General features: G+C 36.8%; 1 protein-coding gene across 1 annotated transcript; it reads right to left on the bottom strand.

Moving 5' to 3' along the window:
- Positions 1–813: 813 nt before the first annotated feature.
- Positions 814–20,314, bottom strand: CMAS (cytidine monophosphate N-acetylneuraminic acid synthetase). Its single transcript, XM_080811638.1, has 8 exons — positions 19,980–20,314; positions 12,928–13,070; positions 12,629–12,784; positions 7,494–7,627; positions 5,677–5,771; positions 5,128–5,299; positions 4,205–4,358; positions 814–1,416 (listed from the first exon to the last, which is right to left on the bottom strand). Exons 1-8 carry the CDS (start codon positions 20,237–20,239, stop codon positions 1,226–1,228), a joined length of 1,305 nt encoding a protein of 434 aa, XP_080667764.1. The 5' UTR covers positions 20,240–20,314; the 3' UTR covers positions 814–1,225.
- Between the last annotated feature and the right edge of the window lie 665 nt (positions 20,315–20,979).

Raw genomic sequence — 20,979 nt, forward strand, 5'->3', positions numbered from 1 at the left:
GAGAAAATGAAGTTAGCAGTGGAAAAGCCAGAAAGGTGGGAGAAAAACTAGGATGAGATACAAAGCAAACTAAGGTAGGAGATTTTTTTTTTTTTTTTTTAAGGTTTTATTTATTTATTTGAGAGAGATAAGTGGGGAGGAAAGGGAGAAGCAGGCTCCCTGCTGAGCAGGGAGTGGGATGCCAGTCTCGATCCCAGGGCCCTGAGATCCTGACCTAAGCCGAAGGCAGACACTTAAGTGACTGAGCCACCCAGGTGCCCTGAAGAAGTTCCTTTTTTCTTCTAGCAATGTCTGGCCTATACGGTCAGATGCTGAACTAGACAGACACACCCAATCCTGACAGAGGAAAAGAGCTTCCTGTATGACTTGGCTTGAATGACTTGCTTCTCACCAGAACTGAATTCTTTTTACAGTAGAAATAGATGTAAATGTTTTATAAGAAGTGGTTAGTGTTTATTAGGTTAAAGTCCACATTTATGAGTTAAAGCTCCGTTCTTGGAATTCACCGATATAGGAGAGTGCTTTATGGTGGATATGAAATTGTGGTGGTAGTCAAATTTTGTATATAAAATTACCATGCCCTCAGAGGTAACTGCAAAGGATTTACTCCAATGTACAGTCTTCACAGTATATGAATTTCTTTGCAGCTATTTGTATGGAGTGGCCGCTATATGTATACATACCTAAAACACAAGCAGATGCTCTACGCCAGGTCCTGACTGGCTTGTTTCTCATGCTGACCATGTGGTCAGTGTTTAAAGGACAACAGGAATCTTTGGTAAATCCCTGCTATAGCAACAAGACAGTTTTCATCAAGTTTGTGAAATGTAATTTTATTAATTAATAGAAGGGCATGTCTGACCAGACACACTGTTCCCAAATAAATAAAATCTCAGCATCATTAAAAGCACACAAACACACAGTTTAACAGGGTACAATACAAAGTCAATTGAGATGATGTTCTTACTTGCATTTACTAAAAATCTGAGAAAGACTGTATTAATCTCTAAATAATTATCTTGCATAAAGAGAAAAGTAGAGCACAATTATTTTGTAGAAGGTTTTGGGAGTGACAATTTGAGAAGACTTTGCTTTAAAATATATTAAGGTACATCACAGGTCAAATCACACTCTGTTAACATTACAACATGGAATTGTACTTAATCAAAAATAAAAGTGGCTGAAGAAGGCTGTATACTTTCTTTTTCTAACATTATGCTAATTTCTATTTTTGGCATGAGTTAATAACCTTTTCCATTAGTAGGAAAATGTGCTCTGCAAACTCTCGGAGGGCACCACGGCCACCATTGCATTTGCAAATATATCCAACAGCTTTCTGGGCAGTAGAGCAGGCATCAGCAGGCACGCCACTTAGGCCCACTTTCTTCAAGCACTCCTCGTCAGACACTTCATTTCCTACCAAGTGAAAGAAACACTGGGTGAGAATTTAAGGAGACAAAGAATACTCAGTTCTAATAATGCAAACAGCAACCAGTAAGTAATTCTGGTGGCTTCAGTAAGACCTCAAGCACTGCATATAAGAATACCACAGATTATTGGGTTATGGACATTGGAGAGGGTGTGTGCTATGGTGAGTGCTGTGAAGTGTATAAACCTGGCAATTCACAGACCTGTACCCCTAGGGCTAATAATACATTATATGTTAATTTAAAAAAAAGATTATTTAAAAAAAAAAGAAGCATTTACAAGTGTAATTGAGGTCTAGGATTCTCTGTAAGCAATTCAAAATCAACTCATCAGTTAAAGAAGGAGAATGGATTATAATTTCTGATTGTCATGCGTATTAGAATTATGAGAAATTCTGTAAGTAAATTATGAATTATCTAAACTTTTCATTAAAAAAATCCTAAACACATGCAAGAACCCTAAGTTTATGTGGAATGATTATCAATGTTTTGGATCATTTATCAATGTTTTTCTCTTTGCTCCACCCCTTAGTTTTTTAGAGGGAGGGCTAGGAAGGAATTCTTAGACATCATGTTTTTACCCCAAAGCTCTTCAGCATCTACCTCTAACATATCTATCTCTAATAGGTATGTCTATTTTTTTTTTTAAGTGAGACAATATCATCAAAGTAACAATATCTACAATTCCTTAATATCATCTAGGGGCACCTGGGTGGCTCAGTTGGTTAAGCATCTGCCTTTGGCTCAGGTCATGATCCTGGGGTCCTGGGACCGAGCCCCATGCTGGGCTCCCTACTCAGTTGGGAGTCTGCTTCTCCTCCTTGTGCTCTCTCCCCGCCCTCTCAAATAAATAAATAAATAAATCTTAAAAAAATATCATCTAGTAACTTAGTGTGTGCTCAAATAGCCCATTGTCTCAAATTTTCTTTTTTATAGTTGATCTGTTTGCGTCAGAAGCCAAAGTACACAACTGGATTCTGTTGTTCCATATCTTAAGTACTTTTAATGTGTAACAGTTCTCTTTGATTATTCATTGAAGAATTACCATCAGACTGACAAAACTATACCCTTTCTCCACCTGCTCTGCTATGCTCTCCCCCTTTCTGTTTTGTGTTGATAGGATGAATTTCAGAAGCACCCAGTACCTTAGATTCTCCATTCTGAGTAGAATCATTAGTATACCACAGACCAACTACTACTAATAAAATGCTTGTTAAAAAAAAGTTTTAAATCTGTTCCACATTAATCTAGTGAAAATTTCTAAATGATTAAATGTATTGAAATCTGAATTTTTTCACTGAAAGATGATGAAAATTCAAGTATTTGATTTGCATTATCTACACCTGAAACTAAGGTATGTTTTGTAAAATTTACCTATATAAGTGTTGATATTTTTAAGGAACAAATTTTCATACATTTGTGTGACCCATGCAAAGTAGTGCTCTGATTTTAAATTAAAATTTGGAGTCTTTTCCTATTTTCTTGTTTTCTAGCCTCTGCTTTTTATAGTTTTTTAAAAAAATTTTTTATATAAGTAATGCATATTTTTGGTAGAAATATTTTTTTAAATCAAGGCAAAACCAAAATCAGTATCATCCTAATTACCACTATTTCTGGATAATCACTGTATTTTGGCATATGCAATTGCATGATTTTACCAACATAGGTGATACACACTATTATTACTACCTGCAGGCACTATATTCGGCATCCTATATTATTTTCAATTTTCTTTCCAATAGCTTTATAAAGTTTGCTTTGCATTTATACTATAAATAGGAAAACCAAGGTTTGGAGAAGCTCGCTGAGAGTCGCATGATACTTAGTACACCTGGAATTTGTTGTATGTGCCACTAAAATTGTTTTCTCCTTACAAAAACTAGATCATTTCCTATCAAGGGCTCTGTCATCTTCTCCACTGAATCTGCACATGCGGTTCAAAGGCTATTCCTGAAGTCCTTAGATGACCTGCTCCCAAAGCATTCCTGTGCTGCTTCTTTTGAGGCCCATGTTACCCTTGTAACTAGCTATCTTACACATGGCTTATGTCATATGTATTTCAATAACTTGTCATCTTTAATATCTAAAATGTAGACATGAGACTGCAAGTTCGGGAGGCAGTAAGTCTCAGCTACCGCCCCCAAGCCTGAACACAGCGTATCTGCTAAATGCCACCGTGAAAACCTTGACACCTGATCCTCTTAGTACAGATTACATGGTTGCAGAGCGTTCCATTTTGTGGATGTTTTATGCTTGCAGGATATTTAAGTGGGCTCTTTTTTTTTTCTCCATTATTCACTTATTTGTCCAATTTCCTTCCTGGAATTGGAACTGAAGAGTTAAAACTTGGAGCATTTAATAAAGCAAACACCATCCAGAGTGTACTTCCTGTATGTTAGGGATCTGCTAAGTGCTTTACCCAGATTACCTCATTGCTTCCTATGACAGTCCTATGACACAGGTACTATTGACATTTCCAGTTTACAGGGGAGGAAATGAAGGCTCACCTTACCAAAGCTGACCAGTCAGGTGTGGTCTGACTCCAAAGCCATGTGTCAGTAATCATTCTATTAGGATACAACTGATATGTACTACCAAACTAACCCCTAGAAAGCCCATCCCAATTTAGCATTTTCCTCAGTAGTGCAGAGAGTTCCTATTTCTCTACAATGATGCCGATCGTGGGAATTTTCTTTATTTCTCTATTTCTTTAAAAAAAAAAAGAAAAAAGAAAAATCCTGGCTCACTTTATGATGGCTGAATAATAAGATACCAACCAAGATATGCCACTTCTTTCCAACACAGGCCCATTTCTTTTCTCCACTCGTCCAGAACTGCCAGCTTGTCTGGTACATTGACTTCCATTTTGCAATCCAGTTTTAAGGAAGAGAGTGTCTGCTTTGAACATGCCCTTTCTGAGATTAACCTCACCTTAAAAAATAAAAAAAGAAAAGAAAAGAAAGAAGGGCAAAATGAGTAAATAAGTATTTCCTAATAAAATAACACCTGGTAAATAATATGAGTCACAAATGAGTAAAGGACCAATTAAGTAAAATCAACTGCTATTTTAAAATGATGAATTTTTACAACATTTTCTAATAGTCCAATAAAGGTAAAAGACACTGTTTTCTACAGTGGGAAGGAACCTATCTGCAGTTTAAAAAATATACATTGTCTGATACTAACCTAAAATTCTCCTATAATTCGATTTATCCAGAGGAAGTCTACAACTTGTCTCTTGTGCTGCTTAGGTACATACACATACTTAAGATTTCTAGGGAATTATAAGAAATTATCTTAGCTTTCATTTTTAAAAATATATTAAGTTATTTTGAGTTAAAATTTTCAATCATAAGAATAAGCTAATCTTAAAAAATCCACAAGATATTTGCTTTTTTCCCTAAATCCTGATACCTATTTTTAATGAAATTTTTCTTATTGAAAGATCCTATAGGAATTACCAGACGGTTACCATTTAAAAATAATATGTTTACTGAATAAACAAGAAATGTTTGCTGATTGACAAATCCCTAATTTTATTCATCTAAGAGTAAAGGTATGACAGTTTTCTAGCCATGTGAAGGCTAAATTTCAGATATTTTAATAGAGAATACTAAAAATTTAAATCTATTTCCCTCACATGTTCTTTGACCCTGAATCATCACCTTGAAAAACATCACTATATTCAGGGGGCACATACCTCAATACCACTTTTCTTTAATAAACTTATCCCAATAGCATCTTTTACATCATAAGATATTATTTCTTTTTGGTCTCCTGATACATAAATGTGGCCATTGGTGAGACATCCATCAATATTGCAAACCAAAAGTTTTATTTCCTTAAGCTTCTCTTTGCCAAAATAGCCATATCTAAAAGAAACCAAAATAGACCTCTGAGTACAAATGCAATACTAATCACTCCCTCTCAACTGGCTAACACCAGTAAACTTAATAACCATTCCCACTCAGTTACTCAAACATTACCCTTCACATTTACGTCACATGTACACTTCAACTTCCAGTGCAAGACCTTGAGTAGAGTGGTCTAACCAGACTATGTGTTTCTTAAGTTACTGAATAAGCCATCTATAGGCATGTTTTATGTGTCTGTCTTCCTCACGTGAACAGACTAATCACAAAGATCCTAAAATGTCTGGAATATCAAAAATTAGTGTCTAGAAAACTGTACATATCTACTAAAAGTATGTCAGGGTCCAGTGCAAAGACTGTGCAAGTCTTGTTTTTACCTTAATACTCTTTGTTCTGCAATAGGCCAATCAATATCCACATCTATATCCACACTGTGCTCAGCTCGCATTTCGTAGTATGCCATTTTTCCACCCTAAAGATGGTATAAATGCCATGAGTACTGTTTTTAACATTTATTCACAATTCCAAAAAGTTTATTATAATACAGAACAATGAATTCATTTCATTTCTACAATACTGAGAAAAATAAATAACCCAGTAAAATGACATTCAACAAATAATTTTTTGAGGGAAAACCTTTTTGTTTCCTATATATTCAAACCATAGGCCATAATATTCTTCAAATTCTGTCTACACAGTGCAAGGTTCCCATTTTTAAGTAGATTTCTATCTTAAGACTGAAAAAAGCAAAAATACCCATCTTCCAATATTCTGACAAAAAATTTTCTAGAAATTGCCTAATTGCATCCCCTTCCTCTGATAGTTTCTCCCGTCACCATCACCATCCAAAGCAGTATAAAGATTTTCAGAACTTACGTTCTAATTTGCAACTAAGTGGCAAGATTGGGGAGGAAAAATAACTGTAGTATCTATTGTACAGAATTGTCTTAGATCCCTGAACTACAGGTAGGAGTGGACATTAATTGTCTGGATCACATGTGGGCAAAGGGAGGGAGAATTTCCTGATCTGGGGGTCTGGGGGCAAAGGGGGAGGCCTTTCCTATGACTGTGAAAATCTGAATATCAAAATCAACTACTGGAAAACTTCATTTTTTAGAATTGTCAGTCTCTTCATAAATCTTACGATGAGATAGTTCATTGTTCTCCACACTTTAGGAAAGGGTCAAATAACAGTCATCTTAGCACAGAGTTTGGAAAGAGTGCTATCTACATGTGTCAAACCTAATTTTCCTGAATACTCAAACTTAACTAAACAGTCTACAGTTTGCCTATATACTGCCAGAAGATTGTTAAAAACCTCTTACCTAGAACGTAAGTCACATTAGAATTTTTACTATAGTTAAGTAGAGGTTTTTTTTTAAATGCTGATTTTGAGCAACATAAGGACCTGAATCCAAAACCCAAAAGTACCACTTCTACCTATTTATTCCCTGAGCCAATTATTTCCTTTTTTTAAAGCAGCCATTCCCTTCTCTATAAAATTGGGCCAGGAATGTCTACTTTATTCCACTGCTATGCAAATTACATGAGATACCCTATGTAAAGTGTTTTGTACAGTCCTTGGTACATAGTAAGGGCTGAATAAATAACTGCTATTAACCGAAAGGAACAAATACTATATGATGCAACCATGTAGGCTCTAAAGATGTGAGAGATATCCAGCCCCCCCACTCCCATTTTAAAATGAGAGCAATGAGCTTCGGAAAAGATAAAATGTATTTTCAAAGCCACATAGTTAGAGGTAGAGAACTATAATCTGGCTTTCCTAACACCCAGGCTGGTGATCTTCCACATCTACCATGTTATTTTGTCTCTTTTTAAAAGCAATAGATTTTTATTCAACTGTACAACCACAACCTGATGGTAAAAAACCATGGATTAAAAAGAGAATTTTGAATGGAATAAAATGAAAATCAGGACATGTGTACAACATTCAGTATCTGATTCATTTCTTAGTTGTAGCGGAATTCCTTGCTTATTCACTGAATGGATTCCAAAGATTAGTTTATTGTGAGCCTACAGGATAAAAGCCTCAGATGATAAATCTTATCAGTTATTGCCTTTCCTCTAGGAACTGATATTTTCCTTTATGAACTGTGCCATACGTCTTCCTTAGAACTGAGTTATACACATAAAAAGGTTTAAAAGATTTTTGCAAAATGAAGGCACAAACCTGTAAATAACCCATCTCTATCAAATGTCTTTTAGCAAAATAAAATGAGCCATTTTCATATAATTCTCCATCCCAGTCTTGTCGACGAGGTCGTTTAGCTGGATTCAAATTCAGAGGCTCAGTCACTTCACGAACTAAAAGCAAAAAGCTATAGTAAGTCTCTGTTGCTTTGAATACTGAGTATTCATTTAGTAGTTTTAAAAAATAAGCTGAAACTGTAAAATATTTTTCTGTCTCATTGAATAAATAGATTTTTAAAGGAATAAAATCTCTAATGACGCTGATGATTTATCTTTGGTAATATTATTTAATAATTATTATCTAATCATAGAAAAATAAAGTATTTTACAGAGGAATTCTGAATAATTGAGGTTTTAAGGCCTTTTTAAAAATACAAGGTTCTGGGAGGACATCAAGGCAACCTTAAGGCAGCTTCAAAAGGACTGAACGTAGGCGCCTGGGTGGCTCAGAGCGTTGGTCCTCTGCCTTCGGCTCAGGTCATGATCTCAGGGTCCTGGGATAGAGCCCCGCATTGGGCTCTCTGCTCGGCAGGGAGCCTGCTTCTCCCTTTCTGCCTGCCTCTCTGCCTACTTGTGATCTCTGTCAAATGAATAAATAAAATCTTTAAAAGAAAAAAGAGGACTGAACTTGTCATACAATATCCTTATTTGAATACTTTAATATAGTTCTCATTACTAAGTATTTACTTCTATAGAAATACAGTGTACATGTTTATACAAGGTGGTTGAGAAATTACTTGCATAGAGTTATTACAGAAAACTGAAGATTTCCTCATTAAATTACTGAGACTTTTATATTGATAAAAATGTCTGTATATTACATATTCTTAACAGTAATTTAAAAATATACTAAGCATAATAATAAATAATATTTACTTATTACTATCCATGGTAATGAAGGCTCAGCGATATCAACATTAGTGATTACAACATGATGTAACAAACGAAGCCCTCAGTACTGGTAAATAGGGATCCTCTTGCCTTTTCACTGTATTTTTTCCAAACTGTGTTTATGGATGTGTATTGACATGCATACATGATTCTGTGTGTGTGTGTGTGTGTGTGCATGTGTGTTTAAAGCTAGTGATTATTCAGAATCTTTTTGATTCAAATTTTGGTTGTCAATTGTGTGAGCAATGGCTTCTAGAAATAACTTTACTTACTTCCCTAACTAAACCATCCTTTTTTCAATCCTAGTCCACCAGTGCTTGATATAATCTAGGAAAAATACTCAGCAAATATACATTGATTAGCTACATAGGGTATAGTTTTACAGGCACTGGATACACAGCAGTGAATACAACTCTTTCCACTTTAACGGAATGTGCAGTCTAGTGGTGGAGATAGGCAATAAACAAACTAATTCAAGTGGTGCTTTGAAGGAAAGGAATGAGAGGGGCAAGTCTTTCCTAAGTGAACAAGGATCAGTGGCTGCTTTCTCTCTGGGGATATTTGCTGCATCTGAGGAAGAAGTGAAAGAAAGATCAAACTTGGCATAAGCAGAAGGACTCTGCTGGGGTAAAGAGAAACCAGAAGACTTTTTAATGGGCCCTGTAGACCAGAATCAGAGATTGGCTTCTATAAGAGCCCACCCACTTTTTCCTCTGCAGGATGTTTCCTGAGTGAGCTGAGGCACAAGAAGCTAGGGATGGGCTGGAAAGGCAGGAGAGATCATTAGAGTTTTGTGGGGCTTAGATCCCAAAGTCCTGTTGGCTTGGGGTTATCAGGAATACATACAAGATCCATCTCCTGGCAAGACATCTGCACTAAGAGGTAAAGTGAAACTAAAGCTCAAACCCACCAGCACAACTCCTAATTGGATCAAAGTGAGTTGCTCCATATCCTAGCTGCCTGATAGAAGAAAGGGTGTGCCCTCCCTAGAGGAAAATAATATATACAGACCCTTGAACAATGCTGGGGTTGGGGTGCCAATCACTGACATGGTCACAAAGCCACATGTAACTTTTGATTCCCCCTAACCTTAACTACTAAGAGCTTATTGTTGACCAGAAGCCTTACCAATAACATAGTCAATTAACACATATTTTGTGTATTTTATGTATTGTGTTGTTGCAATAAAATAAGCTAGAGAAAAAATGCTACTAAGAAAATCATAAGGAAGAGAAAATACATTTACAGTACTGTACTGTATTTATTGAAAAACACTGTGTATAAGTGGACCCGTGCAGCCCAAATCCGTGTTGTCCAAGAGTCAACTGTATTCCAGTCTCTATATCAGGCAAATAACAAAATACGAGTCATTTTGAAGAAGCAGAAATACATTACCCATAACTAGAGAAAAACAAAACAGTTATCGAAACAGAACTACAAATGACCCAGATATCGGAACCCGCAATCGAGGATTTTCAATTAACTATCATAAATATGTTAAAGATATTAGAGGAAAAGAATTTAAAAAGATAAAAAGATGGAGAATTTCAACAGAGAACAGAATGTCTAAAAATTACTCCAATGTACATTCCACAATGGAAAACACACGTATCTGAAATAATTCACTGGACAGGATTTATAGTGCTCTGGACAAGTCAGAGGAAATGATCAGTGAACTCTTTAAATATGTCAACTGAAATTACTCAACATGAAGGACAGAGAGAAAAATCAACAAACAATACAGAACGGACTGTGAAAGACATGTGGACCCCATAAAACTGTTTAAGACATACTTAAATCTGAGTCCCAAGAAGAGAGGAGAGAGAAAATGTGGTGAAAGAAATATTTGGAGATAATGGCACAAAATTTTTGGAAACTAATGACAGATATCAACCTACAGATATGAGAAGTTCAGAGAATTCTAAATAGGATAAATACAACAAAATGACAGCAATACAAATTAGAGTCAACTATGAAAAATTAAAATAAACGGAAAAATCTTAAAAGCAGCCTGAGGGAAAAAAGACATCATATTTAGAGAAACAATGATCAGAATAATAGCTGATTTCTTTTAAGAAACAATGGATGGCAGAAAATAATGAAATGATGTGTTAATGATGCATCTTCAAAAGAGTAACATCTTAAAGATGGGATCTGAAAATGCTGAAAGAAAGAAAAGGCAAACCAAAATTTTATATTCAATGAAAATGCCCTTTACAAATAAGGGCGAATTATAGACATTTTTAGACAGACAAAAGCTGAGAGGAGCTGTTACTAACAGATTGTACACTGTAAGACAGAAGCACATGTAAGTGGTAAGAAATGAAGAATAACAAAAAAAGATAAATATGTAGGTGAAGATAAATGACTATTTTAAAGTAACTTAAAGTACCATTAACTATTTAAAATAAATAGAACAATGTATCATGGCTCATAATATATATAGAAATAGATTATGTGACAATAGAACAAAAGGCAGGGGCTAAATAGAAATTTACTATTGTAAGGTTCTTAGTTATTTGTGAATACAGTTATCTGTAGTTATTTGTAACTACAAATTAGTTATTTGTAGACAATAACAAACCAAGGGTGCAGAGTGTAATCTCTTGAGCAGTGCTATCCAATAAATATAATGTGAGCCGCATATATAATTTTAAGTTTTCTAATGGCTACAATTTTAAAAAAGTAAAAAGAAGTGAAGTTAGTTGTAATAATAGATTTTATTTAGCCCAAGTATCTAAAATGTTTTTAACATGTAATAAATATAAGAATTATTAATGAGATATTGCATATACTTCTTTCATACTAACCTTGGAAATCCAATGTATATTTTATGCTTAATGCATATCTCAATTTGGATTAACTACATTTCGAGGGCTAACAGTGCTAGAGGCTACTATATTAGATGATAAGGTTCTAGCGTGATGACAAAAAAAAATACAAAAAGTTATACAGTATAAAATGGAACAATTTTCCAAGTATTGATTAATCCAGTAGCACTTTTAGTGATTTTATAAATAAGGAACATAAGAATAGACTCACAAGAAATACCATTCTGGGTAGAACCACTGTTCATCAATAGCATTCTATTTCATAGTGCTTCTAAGAAAATTTACGACAAGACAAAGGTCTTGTCCCTAATATTCACTTCTTGATGTTAAAAGACATTTATTCGAACATATCTAATTTTCTTAAAAATACTTATAGCTCTAATTTTTATGGCTTTGGCTTTGTCATCTATTTAACATACATATTTTTTGGACTTCTTGAACTTCAATCATATACCATATAAAGCTCAATATTCAGTTTAACACTGGGCTTCCTTGATTTGCTTCAAAAATTTGTTTCTTAAGCTTTAATAAGAACCTTCCTAGAAATTATTTCCTCAGAAATAAAAATTTCTGAGAACTGGTAAGTTCGAAGTTAAAATGTACAGCTTAACACAGAACATGGCACAGAGAAGACAATAAATATTTACTGAATGTAATGAAGCTGTAAATGTATTTACTGATGTATTTCATTGGTTTGGGTAACGTTCAGATTTTGAGACTGGAGAATCTTATTCTCAGCCCTTCTATCCCTTACTTGCTCTCTTTTTTTGCACTGTCTCCAGTTTCATTGCTCCAGTTCCACTCATATGCATTTCACTGTCTTCTTGAAGTCACAATAAGGCAGCTCTACTATATTCAACAAATGCCAGGGCACCTAACAGAAATCAAACTGCCTTTCCTTACATATGTTACATTTACCTACTTGTTGGTCATCCTATTCTTTATTCCATATTTTACTAGCTTACCTAGCTAGAAATCAGACTCCTGCGTCTTCTTACATTGGACAATCTAAGAAATTTTGGGAAGCAATTCCAGAATTCATTCTTGAGGTCCTCCAGAACTTTTTGATAGACTTCTATTCCCACAATCCTATTATGATTTATATGGAGTTTACCAAGCAAGTCTAGAACCAACACAGAAGTTTCACATCTAGAAAAAGGACACGCCTGCCTCAAAAGGCAAATAGAGTGTTACAATGTCCATTTGTAAAAAGTAAAGCAGGGAATTTGGTCTGTCTTGTCTCAATAATCACAAGACTTAGAACTGATTATGAATGTCATTACCTACCACAGTTAATAATAACGTGTTGCTCCCTTCACTCCTAAAGAATATTTACATATGAAAAAGCAGATTCTCCATAAAAGTTAAAATCAATACCAATATAACAGATTACCTCCTTTCTGAATTTCACTCCATCGAAACTGATGGCGTCTCACAACAGAGAAAACGGAATCATATCCTTCTTCTCGAATCATTTCTGCAACTTTTTGAAGGTCAGTAGGATGTAAACATGGAGAAGTTGCTTGAATATTTCCTACAATGTCAACCTCTTAAAAAGAGAAAACAAATGAAGAGGACATCAAAGTTCTTTGCAAGGAATACAAAGATCTTAAATTCAAATGTGAAAACAAGTCTTATGAAATAACAAATAGGAAATCACATAAAATTTTGAATAAACTATCAAATTCATACCATTGTGATAATTAAGAAATTCTATGATGGCATCTAGTGAGGTAGAACTGTCTTTTGAAACTTCAGAACTTCTTCGATGAACTTGGGCACCAAATTGTTTGGCCACATTCTCAATTTCATCATGGTCTGTTGAAACCCACACACTGGATAGATAGTAAAGAAATAAATATAACAAGTCAAATCATTAAAAGAAACCATTAAAGATAAAACACCAAAATACAGCTTACATGATGTGAGAATAGTTTTTATACCATCAAAAAAATTATAGATCTAACATAATATAAAATTTAAAGAATTATATTTTGTATAATATATAATAATATATATAACACTTTATTACCTGTCTGAATAAAAATATAGTACCAAATATACTTTTTGTTTACATACAAAAATATTTGTATTTATATTGTCTTATGTCTTATATTATTTATATAAGTATTATTTCTGTAGCCCTAGATACAGTTTTATAAAAATAGAAAAAAACGACACTTGGTATATTTAAGGCTACTGGTATATTAAATAAAATAGAAGTTCAAATCTAAAGGCAATAAAGAAGATCTTGCTTCTTATTCCTTATTCAATCCAAATTAGTGTGTGAAGAATTTTAATATACTTGCTAAGAAAGAAAACGGATTTGTATTAGTCAAACCATGAAGCTGAAAGAATTTCAAGCTTAAAAGCAACGTAATGCCTAGATTGGGCTCAAAATAATCAGCTAATCCAACTCTCCTGTTTTGCCAATAATGGGTATACTATAAATATATGACACAGAACTGACGGAGTTTTAGCCATTGATAATTACAGACATGGAGAATGTGAGTTGATTGGCTCTGGGACATTTAACTTAACTGCACATTTCACCACATCTTTTGTGGTTCATCGTTTAGACTTTCTAAGATGACGACTATGAGTAGAATGCTACTTCGGGGAAGTGTGCCAGTCTCTACTGAAGTTAAGTTTCCTGGACCTTCACAAATTTCCTTTGCTAGAAAAAAAAGATGTGAATATTCTAGCCACATTGTTTTATTAGTGATATTACACAAAGACAGTTTAATGACTTGTAGTCTTTGGCATATGCATTTTTCTTTTAGCACCTTTATTCAACATCTACTGGGGGTAAGAGGAACTGCATGTTTCAGATGTCTATGCTCAATTGTCAAGAATGAAAAGAAAGTGAGAAACTATAGGAATTTTTTTTTAAGAGATAGAAGTTTACTGAACACCAAAAAAAAAAAAAAAAATTAACATCTCCAGATTTTACTTATTGATTTCCATTCTTCCCTTTAATATTTGCAGAAGGAAGACTTAAATCTAAAGATAAAGTCGATAACCTCCCTAATTTTTTTTTTTTTAAGCCTAGTAAACACGATGAGCCATTGGCTAGGGATCAGATATCTCATTTTTACTGTCAGTCTGTATGAGGCAGAACACAGAAGTCCCCAGAAATATTTGGGGGCAGATATTCTACTGTAGAAATGTCATAGTCAAAGGTGCACAACAAAGGGAAGTACCAATGAAAACCTAGTTTTAAAATAGAGAAGGTGAAGGGAGGATGGTTAAATGGTAAATACAGTAAGGAGTGAACAGGAAAAGCAAAAGAAATGGTCTTTTGACATCTAATTTATGTCACTAATTGAAATTACTGGTGTCACTTATTATCCTGATTTTCTATAATGAAAACCTAACACCACAGGATTCGGTGACATTTTTGAAATGCTTAAAAGGCAAATAAAAAATAACAGAGGTTTTGGAAGAGATTTGTTTTTCCTTCCTCCCTTTTATCATTCATTCATTTTTTCATTCATGAAACGTTTACTGAGTGCCTATTATGTTTCAGGTCCTACTGTGGACATGTAGTCTATTTTCTTGAGAAACTTTCAGTTCTTAGCCCATTGGTAGAGACAGAGGCCAACACAGTACTGAAATATTCCTTAAACCCACAAGGGAAGAGAGGTAAGGAAGCAATGATTAACCTCTCTACAATGCTTTATTTTTACAAAGTATTTTTATAGTGCCTGCTCCATAACATGCTCAATCTATATGTGTTAATAAATGAAACATTAAATGGTTAACAGCATGGGATCTGAAGGAATGAGTCCAAATCCTAGCTCTACCACATGTTAGCTATATGACCTTAGGCAAAATCCATCATCTCCCTAGGCCTTGATTTTTAGTAAAGTGCAGGTGATTTAAAAAAAAAAAAATACCAGTGATAGTAACAGTACCTCATTCCATTGTTAGAAGGATTTACTACAAACCACAAGCTATTCAAAATAGTAAAATAGGAATGGTAATAAAGGCATACATACATGGTCTTATTTAATCCTCACACTGATTCTGTTGGAAGGAAAACTGAAGTTCTGAAAGTCCAAATGCCTAATTTATATGTATGAAAATAGCATCCCATATGTAGACTTAAAATACAGTGAACATCATTTATTAAAGGGGTTATGTAAGTAGATCATTTTCCTTTGGTTTAGGGGAATCAGAAGACAGAGGGCAAAAAGAAAGAGTCAGCAAGTGAATAAACAGGTCAATAAAATGTAAAATCAAGTACAGAGTAAATGTCACAGCCTAATGCTAATGACTTTAGCCTCAAATGAAGTCATATTCCATCTAACAGGATGAACAGGAATATCAACCCTGATGCCTGTGAATATTATTTCAAATCACAAAATGCCATTCTAGGGATAACACAGCATATGCTTATTATTAATCACAAATCCACACCCTACAAATGAAACTAAAGTTCCAGGCTTATTATTAATCATAAATCCACACCCTACAAATGAAACTAAAGTTCATTTTTTTCCCCCACAGTATGTTAGGTAACATTCACAAAATAAATTTGTTCTGAGGCTTACTAACATAGCACTGAACCACTGCTGAAATCAAGCTCTTCCAAACTAACCTCTAACAATAACTTTTTACTAAATGAAAAAAATTGTCTTAGCATTTTTCTCAACTGCTATCCAAAGTAGTATGCAAAGTTAGCAACCCTGGAAGTATTGTTAGCTTTGACTCTGAGCAGGCCAGAAAAATCTGCCTCAATGAACAAATCATGGTTTTGAACAAAATAATCTCCTAAGCATCTTCTAGCCCTGAAAAACACAACTGGGCAGCAGCAATTTTCTTCAATTCCTTCCTAGGGTAAATATTTATCAAAGAAAGAAAACAGCAAGGTTGCTCCAAACTTGGACCATAGCTTCAGAATAAATCAATTAAATCCAAATCAACACATTTTAATTGAGGTTCTAATACATTAAGCATACCAAGGTAAGTAAGAGTACCTGCTCACAAGAACCTCTTCAACCCAGTAGAGCAAGGGTCATCCCAGGCCAAATCTGGCTCCCAGCCTGCCTGTTTTCATAAATAAACTTTCAATGGAATACAGCTATATTCATTCACTTACGTATTGTTATGGCTACTTTCACAACATACAACAGAGCTAAGCAACAGAGACAAAGTCTAAAATATTTAGTATTTAGCCCTTTATAGAAAAGTTGGTGGGCCCTTGAAATAGAGAGTAAAGACACAATTCCATTAACTCTTCAAGGTCAAAGTGTGTCAGCATTAGAAAGAATTCTGAAGATCATTACAACTTTCCCATTTTACAAGTAAGGAAACTGTGGCCCATGGAAGAGATGAAGATTGTAAAAACCTTCAACAAGACGGGAAAATGTCAAGGACAGATCACACGCTATATGGCAGACACATTCTAAGGGCTGTATATATACTACCTCACTTAATCCCCTCAGCAAGCCTATGAGATGAATATTTAAGTCCACTCTGCAGACAAGGAAACTGAGGCACAGACGTTAAGTGATTTACCCAAAGTTGCACTTAACATGTGCTGAAGCTAGAAACTCAAATCCACAGTTTAACTCCAGGGTCTATGACCTTACTTCACTGCATAGTGCGTGCACTAAAAGAAGGTCTCAACACTGCTGCTCTGTGTGGAAAACAAAGACACAGTTACTTTCCATTGAGGAGATCAGCAAAAACTTCACTGAGGAAGTAGTGCTAGTCCCCTTTTTTACCTTTTTAGTTGAACTTTCCAGATCCCTAGAAAGGATGCAACATAGCAAACAGCTATGCAACCTAAACAGAGGAAAATCACTTTGTTACACAGTGTTCTAAGTTTGAGAAGGCAGAGTCAGACCGATTATGCTCATTTTTCTGGTTAAGGAAAATATTTTATTTCTTCTAATTACTATTATTAGTATAGTAACAGATACCAGAAGTATAAAATATCCTTCCAATTGTCAAGATGCTTCCTCTCATCTAGATGTACTAAATAAATTGGCACAGAAAAGGTTCTTAGGAATCATTCATTCTTTCGTGGAGTTTTGTATAAATGCATTTTAATAAATGGAAACAGGAAAATTACTGCTTGATATATAACATATATTTTCCAATCATTTTGTAGCAAAATCTCCTATGTCTGCTATAAGGGTATTTGTTGGGTTTTGACTCCTAGCATTTACTCCCCTTTGGTAATTGTATTCCAATTTTTCTCTTGATGCAACTGTCACATTGTGCCTCAGGGGACGCTCCATCACTGGCTCCAACACCGGAAGAGGCTGCTAAACTGTACCAACATTAAGCACTGGGGACCCAAAGAAACTCTTTGGTTAGACTTAAGCCTGTAAGGAATAAAATAAGGGGGTAAACAAAGCTGGAGAGCAAAGCAGAAAGGACAGCTTTGATTTGTTAACTATGGCAGTAGGGAAAAGACTCTAGCAGAAACTGAACTCAAATCCCCCAAAACAAAGGCTGGAGACTTCTTAAAGGCTGGAGTGTGTTAAGGAAAATGTATTGCAAGGGTGATAGAGGGGGTTAGGCCCTGTGAGTAGGCCATCTGGGTTTGTTAACTGGTGCTTATCCAGAGGAGAAACACACTTAACTTTATGATGGTGGCAAGGTGCAAGTTGAAGCAAGGTGCCCATGGAATTTAGGCCCTTAATTCTCCCACAGGGACTAAGAATGAATGAGGATTATCTACTAGGATGTTTCCATTTCAAAGAGACAGTTTTGGGTGGTAGATTTACATTCCAAAGGCTGGAAAAGGGGTTTATAATTATAAGCTTTCAAAAGTAGTTGTTCTGAGATAGGGTTCAGAGGCTACCTGCCAGTCACCAGGTTGTACCTGAAACAAACAGTAAATTACCCTGGCAGCACTGACCTTTCTCAGCCATTTTAAGGGGGGCTAGGATCATCCTAGAAGCATGGCGTGACGCTCCTGGAAACCATACTAGAGTTTGGACAAGTTGTTACGTACTGAGAGTTTTGCAGTTCTCAGCACAATCACCTGACACCATAAAGGGAGAGCCTATCTAGAAGAACTAAGAAATGGAGGATTCTGGTGACAGAGTGCATCATTCCCTTACCCTGCTTTATTTTTCTCAAAAATACTGTCACCACCAAATATAGTATACACGGTTTGTTTATTGCTTGTCTCTCAAAATGCAAGCTCCATGAGACTAAGGACTGACTCTTGCTACTGCTATCACCTCTGGTTAAGGACACGGTACAGTGCCAGTCACACAATAGATGGTCAACAAATATTTGCTGAATGAATCAATCATTTCAGCCTTTGAATCTCACTGTACCTGAAACAAGCCTTACCCTTTTTTGTTAAGCCAGGCTGAAAGGGGGTTCCTGACACGTAATCAGAGTTGTAAGTGAGTTCTGTTCTTAATTTACTGTGAAAGTGATTTTTGATCTCTACTTCATTTCACAAAAATGGCATATCCCTGTGGCCTGGATGCACTTCTCTCAGTCTTTTTTTTTTCCCCCAGTGTGCACTCTTTATAAAGGTGAAAAAATTTCCAAAAGGCAGTCAGCCCCAGGGACAAGAACCATGTCATTTCATCTTGGTATTTCCTTGGATGTGCATGGCAGAAATTAGGGCTCAGTAAATGTTAACTGAATTGAACCAAATTCTCAAGGCTTTCCCTATCTCTCCTTTGCACACTTCCTATAACATTGCTACATCAGTGTTATCTTCTGGGTGCCTACCCTATTTACCTCGTTCCACCCAGGGCTTCCCTTGGATTAAAACATTAAGAAGATTAGTAAATTCATACTTTTGGAGTATCTTTCTTTAAACAAGACTAGTTAAATGAAAATCATATGCCCATATATTAATGTGGGCAATTAAGATGCTCCAAAAACAATCATCTCTTCAAGAACCAAAGCCCAATCAAAAAGTTAAAATAATTTACTTCCCACAGTAACAAATTCAAATATAATTAGGGTGAAGTTACTATGTGTAAACTCATTCCTGGCACAATATTCTATCTCTGTTCTTTTATGAATGATATCAGCTTGTCCCTCCTGACCAAAATGGCATATGGGCAATGTCTCTGAATGATGCACAATTAAAACAGTCTCAGGGCGGACGAAGTTCCAAAGACACAATGAAAGCATTTATAAGCATATCAGAAAACAGCCTGCTGTACGTTTCCTCACTATCTCTTACCTATGGACAAATGCAAGGGGTTTTCTAGATTGTGCTGACTCACAGGCAGATAGCTTGGAGTATTTTGCAAAGGTCAGAAAGGGATCTCCAAGCTGAGCTTGAAACTAGAAAGCCTTGAGACCTCACTCCATTCAGGAACCTGATGCCTCCCTAATCGATCGGCACCAAGTGGTTATCACAGGCTGAGCAACAGGGGAACCCCAACGGCCTCTGCCTGCTGGAGTTCACATGTCGCCACAGACCTTTCATAAGGGTGGCCTCCTTTCCTTTACCGGTGAGGTCAACCAGGGCGGCGGAGACGGCTGAAAAAGGGGCAATCTCCCCTCTGACGGACGGCATGCTCAAGGGCAGGCACAGGCACTGTCCCAGGTCAAGACTACCAGCAGCGACGGAACAAGGAAGAAGCTGGAGCACTTCCTCCCTGCGCTCTCACGCGGGGTCCCCACACCCCGGATCTTGCACACCCCTTCTAAGAGCAATTGCCCCGGGAGCCCCAGCCCTTCCAGCGGCCCGGCTCCCTCGCCGGACCCCCGCCCAGACCGCACCGCCCACTCTCGCACATGCGCACCTCTGGAAGACCCCCGAGTCCAGGGCCGCACGCAGGACCCAGCCAATAAGCGGGACCCCCGCCAGGTGCTTAATATTCTTCAGGGGGATGCCCTTGCTGCCGCCCCGGGCCAGAATTAGGGCCGCCAGGTGCGGGGGCTTCTCCACGCCTCGGCCCTGGCCTCCGCGGGAGTTGCGCTGCAGCTTCGGCGGCCGGCCCCGGGAGGGCCGCCCCCGCGGGTTGGACACGGAGGTGGCGGCCCCCTTCTCCACCGAGTCCATCTTCCTCCCACGCCTTCTCCCCAGCTTCTCCACATCCGGGAGTTCTCTCGCCACCTCAGCTCGGCGCCGCCCGATCTCCCCGCCCGAGCACTCGCAGGGGTGGCTGTTCCAGCTCCTGGCCCCGCCCCCGCCATGGCCCGCCTCTCCGCGGGGCACGCCGGGAATTGTAGTCCGCGGCCGTGTCGCCAGGGTCCCGTAGGCTGAGTAGACTGGGGCAGAGGGAACCCCAAACCCACGCCAGGCACTGAGAGTCCGGGGATTACTGGAAAGAAGTGCAGCTTCTGGGGGGAGGGGGTGGATACTATACGGAGATTTCTCAACTAGGCAGCATTCATTATAGATTTTTTTGCTAAGGAACTTCCCCACTTAAGAAAGATAGTGGGTTTCCCACTGCACACTCAGATGCACCCTAACACGAATCAATCTTATATTTAAAAATTATAATTGTGCATTTTTCTGCTGTGTTCCTGATTCTATTTCCAAGAGATTACCTCATTCAAATGTCTTACAGGCACCTTAAATTCAACATTAAAAAACCCCAATTCTCTATATGGGCTCAAAATGCTCCTACATCCGCATTTTCTATCAATAGCACTGAAAATCTAGCATTGAAAACTTGGAAGTCAACCTTGACTATTCCCCTACAGTGCAGTAATCACCTGTTCTTGTTTTTTGTGGTTGTTATTTTGTTTTATTTGCTATAAATCTTTTCCTTTTATAAATTGTTACCTCTATTATTT

The sequence above is a fragment of the Martes martes genome (genome assembly GCF_963455335.1).
Source record: "Martes martes genome assembly, chromosome: 8".
Classification (NCBI taxonomy): domain Eukaryota; kingdom Metazoa; phylum Chordata; class Mammalia; order Carnivora; family Mustelidae; genus Martes; species Martes martes.

What these genes read in the sequence shown, in the direction of transcription:
- CMAS (XM_080811638.1), bottom strand. Translation starts at nt 20,239, where the DNA reads ATGGACTCGGTGGAGAAGGGGGCCGCCACCTCCGTGTCCAACCCGCGG. An exon ending in GACTCGGGGGTCTTCCAGAG is followed by an intron (nt 13,071 to 19,979) that starts GTGCGCATGTGC and finishes CTATCTATCCAG; the next exon opens with TGTGTGGGTTTCAACAGACC. An exon ending in TAGAGATGGGTTATTTACAG is followed by an intron (nt 5,772 to 7,493) that starts GTTTGTGCCTTC and finishes TACCATCTTTAG; the next exon opens with GGTGGAAAAATGGCATACTA.